The sequence below is a fragment of the Danio rerio genome, chromosome 1 (genome assembly GCF_052040795.2).
Source record: "Danio rerio strain M-AB ecotype USA chromosome 1, GRCz13ab, whole genome shotgun sequence".
Lineage (NCBI taxonomy): Eukaryota > Metazoa > Chordata > Actinopteri > Cypriniformes > Danionidae > Danio > Danio rerio.
This window is the reverse complement of record NC_141021.1, coordinates 41,932,576-41,945,459: the sequence shown is the minus strand read 5'-3', so window position 1 is coordinate 41,945,459 and position 12,884 is coordinate 41,932,576. Positions and strand designations below refer to the sequence as shown.

The window sequence follows — 12,884 nt, the reverse complement described above, 5'->3', positions numbered from 1 at the left end:
GTTCTAGTCTAGAGCATATTTTTTAAATTAAGAGATAGAAGAGAAGTTTCTTGTAGAGTATAAAGTCAGATATGCTGTTTTGTCATGTTATATAAACAGCAAAAAGAGTCTAATGTTGATTTTTTTTAAAACCTCGTTTTACCATCAAATCTAGCTGAAAATATTGAAGAACTTCATGTGATCTATAAAGCCCTGTTCTATCTAATGCACAGTGATGTCCTACAAAGAAAAAAAAAAGCTCTTCGTAGACCAAACAGCCCCCAGAATCTATTTTCAGAGGTGTTATTCTAGCCCCAGCCTAACCTCCTTCCAGAAAAAAGGCAAAGTTTGAGAGAGTGATGCTTGTGATCTGCATCCAACCCTGATTCATCAACTTTTACAGCCCCATTGGACTATTACTGCCCCCCCCCCATCTGGAGCTGGATCATACTGAACACTCTTATGTTCATTCTCTAGCAGGCGCTGATGTGGTCTGCTAACTTATAAGCCAGCTTTCTCTCCCTGTTCACTCAAAAAACATGGGGAAAGCCAGAAGAAAGGAAGTTAGAAGCAAGAAAGCGAGAAACAGTAGGAACTTAAGCAACCCGCGTGGCTGAGTGAGCAAGACACGGGAGTCGGAGGCCTCAGTCGGCCCCGGTAAACGTTATTGGAGTTCCTGTGCTATAAAATTGCTGCTTTCATGCCCACTGCACCTGACAATAGCAATCGGTGCATGAGAGAAGAGAAGCCCGACAGGCCTGGTGACCCGAGGCTCAGTTTCAGAGACTCTTCAGCAGCTTCAACAGACCCCCCGGCTGGCTAATTGACAACAAGAGTCTATGTTGGACGGGTTACGCAGACGGAGGGTAATCGCTCTCGATGGACACAGCTCTTGTTCGCTGTCTGTCTGTCCATCTTACTGATGTGTATTATGCGTTTCGAGTCGGTCTTGACAGAACAACAGAACTGGCTGTGCTTGTACTGTGGGCCCCTTTTTTTATTAACCTCTATTTTCTCGCAAAGAACATGCACTTAAGTTGAACACATGCAGATTAATGGATACTTTCAGATATATTTTTGTTCATTATTTCAAAGTTTTCACAAAGTTTTTCACACTCATAGATATTCTATTATAATATGTCAGGAAAACTTAACATTGAGTATGTTTACATGGACACCAATAATCCGATTGGTTTACAACCATGTAAACAGCAATTTTTGATTCATTTAATCTGATTAAGGTCATAATCAAACTAAACAGAAACCTAATTAAGACATGTGAAGTATGCAGATTTTAGTCGCATTAATAAAGTGCAGTATAGACATGTAAACACCTAATTTAAACTATTACCGTTATGTAGGATTTTCATCACATTTTGCTACATGAGTGTATACACATGAATATTCTCTACACCTACCGAGTCAGAGAATGACCACAAACACCCGGGAAATGTTGCTGAATGAAAGTGATAAGCTGCAGTTAAAGTCAACAAAATAAATATGAAATATCTGTAATTACATGGAACTCCAGGGGAAATGTTGATAGGGCAATGGCGTTAATCAAATTATGTGCTATAACATGTAAAACAGGATCATGAAAGAAACAACTCATGTAAACACCTTAATCATATCATGGTCTCATTCAGATTAAGAAAAAAAAAATGTGATTACTGATGTCTATGTAAATGTAGCCATTGACAGGCAATGAGATGGTTTGAGAGACATGTAATGGCTAAATGTAGATAATTGTTAAAGTCATGAATCACACTATTATTTTACACGCAAGCACACTACCGTTAAAACATTTGAGTGGAAAGTTTATAAGTCAAAAATACAAAAAAAATATTGTGTTATACAGTAATATTGTGAAATGTCATCACACAAAATAAAACTACAATATAAAACAAAAATAAACTAAAGTCTATTGAAATAAAAATCTAAAAATGTTATATGTTTTATTAAAAAAAGGGTGCATATAAATAGTATTATTGTTTATATCTTAATTAATAAAAAAGTTCAATATGTAAACTTATTTGAGATATGCTGAATACTTTATTGGCATTGCTGGTGCCATGAATTTTTTCAAATATCCTTAAATAAACTTTCTTTGGGGAACAAAAAATGGTTCTTCTTCGTCATCACTGTCTTTATTTGTAGAAGTGTGGATTTTATAAATGTAGAAATGTCTTTGCTGTCTCTTTTAATTAATATAATGTGCCCTTGTTGAATAAAAGCATAAATTTAGAAAATTAATGAATAAATTCTCCCTGTTAGAGTGCCCCAATCTCCGCCCTTGGCTGCCTCAGAAAACAGACAGACATGAAGGAAGAAGAGCTCATGTAACATTTGTGAGAAATGATACATAATACTAATAATACAGCAAGAACATTACCAATGAGTATTTGATGCATTTGTTGTGGAGTTGCAATGATGAGTCACACACAATGTCATTACAAAGTTCACGCACACACTTAACGCATTACTTACCATAAAAAGTAAAGCAACTAGTATTTTTTGGGGGGAGTAACTCAATATTTTAAAGCATTACTTTCTAAAGTAACTTCTCCCAACACTAATAATGAACTTATTCATATTATCAAGGATTGGAGGGCTCCACCACATGGTATTTTGCTAAGAAGATATCAATTGCTGCTTTATCTTTTTTCAGCACGCTAGTTGCATCACATGACCAACTGAGCTATATTTTTATGACTGAGTTTCTGCGTTTTTATATATGAACCAACATAAATGTATTTCTGATTGATTAAATGTTTCCTTGATAAATAGCCAACATTATTTCTTTAAAAAAACTGAACCTAAACTGAAATCAAAACAAACAGACTGACGCCAAACTTCAATAGTATTGTAGATCTGATCAATGAAGTCAGAAAACCTGAGTGCACATACATATATAATTAACATTAAGTGACTACATCTAAATAGCCCTTAAAATAAATACTTATAAATAGCTGATATTACCATCACTTGAAAAACAATGAAAGAATAATGAATAAAAAAATAAAATAAAATCATTGACCCAATTCGATTTACCTCTTCCTCTTCTATGTGTCTCCCTTTTTCCTGTTGCAGACAGGAGCCGGTGCTCTGACCTGCTGTCTACTCGCAGTCTATTAAAACCTCTGAGGATGTGTACTGGAGCCTTTTTTCAGCCTGTCCCTCCCTCTTTCCCTCTAATTCCAGTTTGATCTGCTAAGTAAGCTGGGCAGCCCTGTGTCTCCGCAGCGATCAGCAACAGCACCTCCACTCATTACAAATATTGATGATCACTTCAAATGATGAGACGTCAGTGCTTGGAGTGCTTCCTGATCCCCACTTGACAGCCGCACACGAGTCGGTCTAAAAGACTTACTGGCGGTAAGCATGAAGCTTCCTAGTCAAGCCTGCATCATTGTGAATCTAGATGGCTATCGAAAAAAGCCCCTTACTTCAGATAAAAGCTCATCCATTATGAGCAGCCTGACACTGATCAGCTTTTTTTCTGCTTTTAACTGAAGCTGCTTTTGATTAGGGCCTGGATCATATCTTATAAATGAATAGAAGGTGAATTTTCTTTAAAAGCAGTGCTTTGTAAACATCTGGACATGTGTGGTCCTGAACTGAAGTCTGTCAAACTTCCTGATGTCACTGTGTGGAGACATAAAGTCCTTTATCCTATAAAAAAATGCTCTTAAAACAACATACTTTCCTTACAGGCTGCAGAATGTAGGAATTATGCAGAGGAGAGTCCTAAATTTAATTTGCCATGCTATTCCGCTGAATAAACAATGGTGAAGTAACTCCGTGCATTCCCCTCATGAAGCAAATCTAATCATCCTCATTATGGACAAATACTAGGCCAAATGAAATGTTTCTGTTTAAGGAAGGCTTTTAGAGGTAAAAATGCATCCACACCAATGTCAACAGCACTGAGTGAAGAAAGTAGATCTTGACAGGAGCGCTGGCGATATCGGATTCCTGCTTGGTTTGAAAGAACGGCAACTTGAACAGGGTGGTGTTGAGAACTATAAAGCTGTTCATGTTTCAAATGTGCTTATAGGTTTGTAATAGAGCTGCACAATTAATCGAAAAAAGATCACGATCCCAATTCGACTCCCTGGACGATCTTAATCCAGCATTTCTACGATTCTGCCAATCACATTTTCAAGTTCAGGAGAGAAGAAAAGGCGACCACACAAATCTTCACATTGTTTTACATGCGTCGTTTAGCAACGTGGACACCAATGGTGCTAAAATGGTGTTGAAAGAGTAACATACTGTATTTATAAGGTATAATTCATCTAAAAATGGCATTTCGGCCTTCATGTAATGATGTACTCGCGGCCACGAAATCACACTTGACGTGAGCTGCTGACCCTGAGCTGTAACCACAGAGAGGTGGGTGCAAATTGTGATTCTCATTTTAGCCAGAATCGTGCAGCTCTAGTTTGTAAAATATAAAGGCGATTGTATAGTACTTGAAACAAATCAATTTGGGCAGAGGGCTTTGCTGAAACTGCTTCTGTCACTCAATGATTACGAATGAAAAAAGGCTGACAGATTAAATGAATGACTGTGACATTTCTCTCTGATTCACTGTCACATAAAGCTTGCCGAAATAACAGGCAACAAAAGCATGACATGACAAAACAGGACAAAAAAAAGTCTAAAGTTCATTACAGACTAACACGTTTAAAGCGTGTTTAAAAATAAATTACCGCACGTTGTGTCAATCTGATTTACAGTACACACAGTCTCTAAAGCTTTCATTAATTATAAAAAAATTCAGATCATTTCAGAACAGCGAATACAAAAATTCTGTCACTAACAGCAGAGAGCACTTCATGACAAACAAAGTGCGTGATATGAAGATAGAATGTGGTGGATGTTTGTGAAACACTGCTATAGCTTAATTTACGCAGGTTTCCATGCCTGGCTCATACCTTTCCCATGCTGCTTTTTGCAGTGTGTGTGTGTGTGTGTGTTTGTCCATACCATTGACGAAATGCTAGTCTCTGTTCAGGATTAACTACTTTAAGGAAATTTGTGTTATGTGGCTGGAGTATTGCAAGCAAAGTATAATTTCCTGAAATAAACTTTGAATTTTGGGATAATCCAAAGCAGCTCTGAGCTCTCCTTATTCTCCCTACAATGGTTTGGATTGGATAGACGCAATATTTTCTTTTTCTTTTTTAAAGAAGAAATAGAAAAACAAAAGCATCACTGCTTGAGTTGACTCAGAATTGTTTTGTAATTATTTTGCAATAAATTAATTCATAAACACCTGGACTAGTCATCACCTTGGAATTCTAAGGTTCTATCTGCTTTCTGACTGATTTTGAGATAGAGCTTCAAAGTTTTTGCATTCCATAGCAAACAGTATTTGTGTAACATTTGTTTTTTAAATAAAAAGTCTTAAAATGTAAACAATTTATAAAAAAAAACATCCCATAATGTAAATAAATTGTCAATTAATAAGAATATGTCAATAACTCGATTTTAACAAAAATGTCAGATATAACCTTATAATTAGGTGACAGTGTGCAAGCTTCAGTGCTTGATCAATTTTTAGGACACGAATACCTAAAAATGCATATAAAAATATCAGACTTTAGTGTGCAAAGACTTTAAGAAGGAATATAAAATGAACAGAGTGGGTGGACATGGATGGAATGCATCAATATAGAGATCTGGATTGCGCGTGATGTCAAAAAACTAAAGCCACCGTATTCCAATATTGCTATTACCTAGTTTGTTCACATAATCTATTGAACCACTAGAAAATTACACAACTTTAATAAAGAAACATTACCCAATGAGACACTTTTAATACATCCAAAGTCTCCCTGCACTTTCTTGCAGAGCGAATGTAAAAGTAAGAAATTTCCCCAGCTTATACTTTTTAAAAACAACATTAGATTAGCGGACAAATCATATCCCTCAATATACTGTACTGTAGTGCTCATTATGAAATCCAAATGAAGATTTATGTTTCCTAAGGTTGGTGCATTTATCTTAATTTGCCTTGCACAGTTAGTCATGTTACATGGCATTCTAATGTTTCAACAATTATTTTATAAACGGCATACATCTAAAAAAAAAAAATCAATAATTTTATTATATGAAACACTTAATTCCTATGGAAGCACTAATTAAAGTGTGTTAGAAGTCTGAAATAGAGGTTACTAAATCAGAAAATACACACATTGTTCTAAATATATCATTAGGAGCAATTCATTTACATAAGAATAACCTGCGATGTTACAAATCAGGTGTTTTTATGTCAAGGTTTTGGCTGCAGTGAATGGTACTCCTTGTCGGTATAGGAAAAAGCAATATTACCAAAATGATTTGGTCTCATATAATCAAAAACATTCACAGCGAACAATTCAGTCATTAAAGAGATCAGGGATAGCGACCCAGTGTTTTGGGACAAAATAGTTTGGATGAGATCAAAGCAGAACAGTGTTACATCAGATTTGCATTGTGAGAAGCAGCTCAGTGGTCACTGCCAAGGCCACATTGGGCTGTCTTTGATACATCCAAACTTGTGAGATGTTATCAGAGGGTCAGCAGGGAGTTGGGTTGCTGGGGCTGTTAACACTCGCCTGCTGAGATATGCGGTGGCGCGCACAGACTCCCTCCGATTCTCCAATGACTATGTAAATGAAGCGTACGCCTGCAAAATCGGATGCTGGCTTAAGATGATGTTGATGACAGCTGGAACTCCTAAGGCTCTCAAAAAAAAGACACAGAGGTCATGGTGCATGAGGACAAGAACACACCATTGGAGTGTCTGTGTGCGTTAGTGTCTGAAAAGACACAAGATGAAAACAATAACAGGAGGAGGCTTAAAGCATAGCTGCTGGAGAGATGCGAAGAAAACACATAAAACAGAATGTGTGCTGTGTAAAAGCACACACTATTAGCAGCCTTTTTTTAAAGCAGTAGTTCATCCAGTAAGGAAATATTCATCATAAATCGTCTTTAAAAACCCATATGACTGTGGAACAAATAAAAAAATATCTAGCACAATATCCAAGCTCCCATATTCCCTACAAAGAGACTTACTTTAATCAAAAAACCAAAATTCACAGGCAAGATAATAGAACATTTACAATTAATCATGGAAAAACTGGTGAGTAACATTAAGCTAGAAACGTTGAGCATTCTCTATTAATTACATTCTAACTTAAAAAACATACTTTTTACAGCTATTTTATAATTTCAAAAGAGTATAGTAGAGTTCAGTATAGAGATAAATAATGCACACATTATGCTGTCCACTTTCAAGAACATTTAGGGGCTGTTTACACTTTCTATTAATGTACATTTTGATTGATCTGATCAAAAGTAGGCCAAAGAGACACATTAAAGTTTGTGTATTTAATTTAAAGTTATTTATTTGATGGGAGGGTTGAATAGCAGTTTTTTTTCTGATGTTTTAATATAAAACATTGGAATGAGCTCACACAATTTAGCTATGAATGCAAAAGAACAAAAATGAAAGCAACAACTTTTGCTTCTGCTTTGATAGCCACATAACTACACTGAACACTGTGTGTTTTATAATAAGCGTTAGTAATAGATTGTTTTTGAAGAGCTCAAATAAAGCTACATGTGAGCTTGACCAATGGTCACTATTTTGTGCATGCGTCATCACACCAAACAGGGGTGACCAAAAAAGGGCAAAAAGGCAGTGTGAGGGGAGCTACAGATGCCTGCTGGCATTTTGCTGAGATGGGCTTTTCTTTGGGAGAAACTTTTAATACTTTATTACATGCGATTTGTTTGTGTGTTGAGCACATAGGCTTGGTTGTATACTATATCAATAAAATGTTAGTCTTTTAAAAACACTGTTGTAACACATTGAGCCACTAAGCATTGTTCTAATGATGTTTTTCAACAGGAAGAAAAGGCTGATTACTTCCAAATACTTCAGATTTTGTGTGTTAGTAAATGCAAGACTATTCATAAAATCAAGGCATAACACTGTACAACAACATTTCAGATGACTTCATCAGCTAATCAAAAAAATTTTACCTCCCCCCCAGTTGACATGAAGTGTTATGTTAGCCACAGTAAATACACCAAAATCATTTTTTTTCTGCTGTAAGGTTGCCCATTTTAACTTTGGGGTCAATAAAAATGTGCTTTATTGTGGCCTAAGGGAATTTCGATGAATCGCAGTTTCAGTTACTTCTGTATTAGCTTCATGAGGGAGAGTGGGAGGTTGCCGCTTGATTTTATCAAACTTTTTCAGTCCATTTTAAATAGAATGTACAGCAAAAAAAAAAAAAAAAAAAAAAAAAAAAAAAAAAAAAAAAAAAAAAAGGTGTGAATAGGTAGTATTTTGTGGCTGTTGGAACATCTGTGAAGACATGAATGTCTACTATACTATCTATATATGAATGCAGTCTGGTTGAATGTGTTTTCATCTTCCTCTGGAAGTGGTCAAACATCGACAGACTAGCTTAAATCATTTCAAACCCTTGCATTCTCGTGTATTTACCGTTGTCCTTGTGTGAACAGGGCTGTTCTGTTCTTTTTAATACTTAAAAGGCAATGTTTCCTATCCACTTTGATTGTAAGAAAGCAGTCTTGAAAAATTCATCTTTTTTTGTTCTACAGAAAACCATATAGGTTTGGAACAACATAATAGAAGTTTCATTTGTGGGCGAACTTTCCCCTTTATTCAAAGTTCACTCAAATCTAGCAGTTCTCAGTCAAATATGATTTTGAGAGTGTAAAATTGTTTTCTGAGTGCAATGCAGCCCGTAGCCATTTCATACACAAAATCACTTAACCTCCCCTAATCCACACAGAGGTTGAACGCTACTGATTGGATGTGGCATTCTCTAATAAAATTTCCGACAAGGCCAGCAAATACAGTTCACTCCAGCGGTTTTCTCTGGGAACACAAAGGCTTCACGCTTTTCTTACTTCACAGAGCAAGGATGAGAGAGAGAGAGAGAGAGAGAGAGAGAGAGAGAGAGAAAGAAAGAAAGAAAGAGAGGGGTGGTCACCTTACCATTACAGCTGTGGCTGGGGGCAGGCTGTGTTACGGGTCTATAGAGAACAGCCGTGTACTCTTCTTCCGAATCAGAGTCCTGCACCGCCTGTGTGGTGGCATTACTTAAGATGGAACTCTGGTTGTCATGGAGATTGGGTGAGGGTGGTTGAGAATGGGAATGCTCAGTGACTGATGGACTGGAGAGAGAGGATGGCATGGGAGAACCTATAGAAAGAAAAATCACTTTAAACCAAAGGAAGAAAATAAAATAACTGCAAATAAAGAGAATCAGCAGAAAAAAAGCATGATTTTTTTTTTTCTCAAAGTTTGAGCAAGTTTTTCTATTGCAAATGAAGCACATATTTGTGAAGCTTTACCAAATGTAAGCATTAACATAAATTCAAGCAGTAACAAAGAACATTAAAATAAAAAAGCAACAAAGAATGATGGTTTAAAGTTAGTATGACTGTTCATCGTGTTTGTGATGTTTCTGATCCACTAGTTGTGGTCACATAGAAGTTGGAAATGTTCTCCACATTGCCCACAATTGTCTTTAAGGCCACAGCAATGGTGAGTAGCATAAAGTTGTGAGGCCAAGAAAACCACAACTCTCCCTCTTTCTCTCTCACACACACACATATACCCCCACACAAACTTGCTTCCCTGGCTGCCAAATTCACTTCATCTTGATCTTAGATATATCGCTGCTTGCAGTCCATTACCCATCAAATCAGCCATTAACAACTGGACACACACACACACACACAGAAAAAAACACACATACAGTATTGAGGAAAAACAATAAGTAAAGACCAAAAATGCAATGTTCAAGAAAGCTCAAGAAAAAAAATGTAAAGATTTGCTAATAATATATGTTATTTGTAAAATGTTCATTTGCGTTTTATTTCAACAACCACTGTAGATACAGTCCTCAGCATAATTGAGTACACCCCATTTTAAAAATGAATATTTTGATTAATTTCCCAGTGAAAATAGGCAATGTATTTGCTGCATTTAAACAAAACAGATCGATTAAATAGATATATTTATTTTAAAAAAATTTTAGTCACAAACATATTTAGAAATTAAAATAGATTAAATTCAAGCAATTAAATATTTTCCATTGTTTTGCTTCTCTTGTTTTTTTCCCTCTTTTTAAATTTGAATTTAATATTTTTTTCTAAAAACATAAATTTAAGTGTACTAGTTTTTGGACCATTATTGTAAGTTATTTTGTTAGATAAGCTCCAGATTTGGCCTCAGTACTGACTAAACTAATGTATATGCCCACATATAAGATTTGTGAGGGGTGTACTTATGTATGCTGAGCACTATATTTCCAAAAAATGTAAGATCTGAAAACATACTTACTAGTATTCCCTTTGAATAATTGCTCTAATTGATAATATTCTCATTTGAAAATATGAAGCCGCATCATCAGTAGTTTATATAATACATAAAAAGCAAATGAAGACTTTACTGAGAACGCAAACTCATTAATGAGAAATCCAGAATCCAACCTCTGAAGTGCCTAATTCTCTCCAAATCTGTACAGTGAAAGAGCCCCCGTGTTTCATTCTAATTAGTTCATCTAGTCCACATTTTCAGAGCCTTTTTTTACAATGCGAAAAAGCTTTTCCTTGCTCACATTTTTCTGAAACTTATCTCACAAACACAATCACCTTGCCAAACCAGCACCAAAAAACACAGACCTAGACTCAGCAGCAGCATTTAGCATATAATAACAGCGTATCAGACATGGTCAAGGACCCCTGATCTGAGAGCAGTCAAAGGCAAAGGGTGAGGGGCAGTGAGTGAACGGTAATTAAGCTGACTGGCTCCTCGGCTCCCTGTCAGGGGTCTGGACGCACTCGTGAGACAGTGAGCAAAGTCACCTTTGCTTCTGTGGCGTGTGGCTTTGGAGTCCTGCACACATCCTCATTACCTCCTACTCTTTATATTGCACTACATTGTGAGAGAGAAATGAAGAAGGGATGTCCTGTCCAAAAAGACAGTGTGTGTGTGTGTGTGTGTAGATTATACTGAGAGAAAAAGAAACCACAAGGCTGAAAGAGAGGGAGGAATTAATATTTTGTAATTATTGCAAGCTTTATTTATGATATGAAACACAATTACAGGCAGATCCTCTGGGAGCAGGGCTCACGCCAGCCTGCCCATCCTCACCAACAAATTAAGTGCCATTAACATTATGTGCTGCCACTGATACAGCATTGTGTGTGTGTGTGTGTTTGAGTGTATGTGTGCGTGTTGAGTTCAGACCAACTGACGAAAGCACTAAAGTGTTCACTCTTGACTGAACACTGATATAAAGATTCACATTAAACGGCCTCTGTTTCACTGCATTCATTACACAGCCGCCTATCTGTGACTAGTTACAATGTTCAGCCACTGGAGGAAAAAAAGAAAGCCTTTTCACCATTAATTATTTGCGGCAGCTGTAATTGCAATGTCTATAACTATTTTCTTTGAATCAATTGTGCACTCTTAATCTGTGTTGGGGCAACGAGAGTTGCGTGATAATATTACTTTTCTAAGTAACGAGTAAAGTAACATATTAATAAAAAAAAAAAAAAACAAGTATTAATATTTAAGTTACTTTTGAAAATGTAAAATGAGTTAATTTTTAGTTTAATTCATTAGCTATTAAAAATGAATTACTGAAATTAAATTAAAGTAGTCACAAAAAATCATGCAGTCAATGAGGGAATGTGTTCGTTATTTTGAACGCATGGAAGAAAAGGAAAAGGGGATTGTCTCAATGGACAGTGAATTCATTTAAAACAAATGGTACAAAAGTTGCAAACACATTTGTTGCACTTGCAGGTGTGTGTGTCTCTCTCCTTCCACCTCTTTTCATCGACATAGGCCCCGCCCTAATTATGCAGACAACGTGCCCTTGGATTGGCTGAAGTGACCCAGGGCATCTTTTGAAAAAGGGAAAACAGGCGTGGGGTGAGACAGCGAGTTGGTTGGTGTGGTGATTTTGCATTTGGTGTGATAAAAAATGATATAGTTGTTAAGTGCTATTTTTGATTGTGTTTCCCATTTTGGTGTGTGTATAAATTTTGACATCCTTGTTTTCCCCCTCTTGTTATTTTGATTTTGGTTTGTTTGTTGTTATTGTAAATATTGAACACTGTATATAGACAGTGAGAAGCAGTAGGGGTTGGCTGCCAGACTTTTCTTTTCTGTAATACTTTCTCCTGTTTTTTATATATAGTCAGGGAGGTTGGAGTAGCTTTTGCATTTTTTATTTCTGTTATTTAGTTAAGTGTATTTAGTTTCATTTAGGTGTTTAGGTAGGGCACATATTTTTGTTTAATATTTTTTTCTGTGGGTTCTCTCCAAAGTATTTAGCTTCACGTTTTGGGTGTTTAAAAAAAAAAAAAAAAAAAAAACCTGACTCCAAGGGTTCATAAAAGTGATTTTATTTGTCCTGTGTTCTTTTATGTTATGTCCTTGACAAAGTGGGGGCTTGTCCTTTGTTTTTGTTATTAAAAAAACTTTAATTTTTCTACAATTTGTATATATGACATGTATAAATCTGGGGTAAAGAAATGCTCAGATAACATTATCTTATTTTTTTAGGTGTTTGTAGTTGTAAGTTATCCTGTGAGTGTTTAATTGCAGAGTTCCTTTATTAAAAAAAGAAAAGAAAAAAAATGTAAAGGAGATCAAGACTCAGTCAGGTAATAAAAAGTAACACAAAAGTAACGTGACATTACTTACCATAAAACATAACAAAGTAACATAACTAGTAAAGAAGTAACTCAATATTGTAATGCAGTACTTTCAAAAGTAACTTCCTCCAACATTGCTCTTAATATAGGGCTGCTTTGCATTTTCCGTAGTATTATCTGTTTAAAAAAGTACA

The 12,884-nt window shown here is 35.9% G+C and overlaps 1 protein-coding gene and 1 long non-coding RNA gene across 42 annotated transcripts in view; both read right to left on the bottom strand.

Annotated features, from left to right (window-relative positions):
• Positions 1-12,884, bottom strand: part of tenm3 (teneurin transmembrane protein 3) — a 971,756-nt gene that overhangs the window by 173,019 nt on the left and 785,853 nt on the right. For 30 of the 41 annotated variants that reach the window (XM_087235111.1, XM_087235107.2, XM_087235110.2 and 27 more), the window contains one exon: positions 9,008-9,214. The exons of the other annotated variants lie outside the window; for them this stretch is intronic. In XM_087235111.1, coding sequence (XP_087091237.1) covers positions 9,008-9,214 — 207 coding nt within the window. The remainder of the gene's footprint in view (positions 1-9,007; positions 9,215-12,884) is intronic. 41 annotated transcript variants of the gene reach the window in all.
• LOC147837435 (uncharacterized) lies at positions 1,054-7,467 on the bottom strand. Its single transcript, XR_015476747.1, has 2 exons — positions 5,470-7,467; positions 1,054-4,794 (listed from the first exon to the last, which is right to left on the bottom strand). It is a non-coding gene; the product is annotated as an uncharacterized LOC147837435 (long non-coding RNA).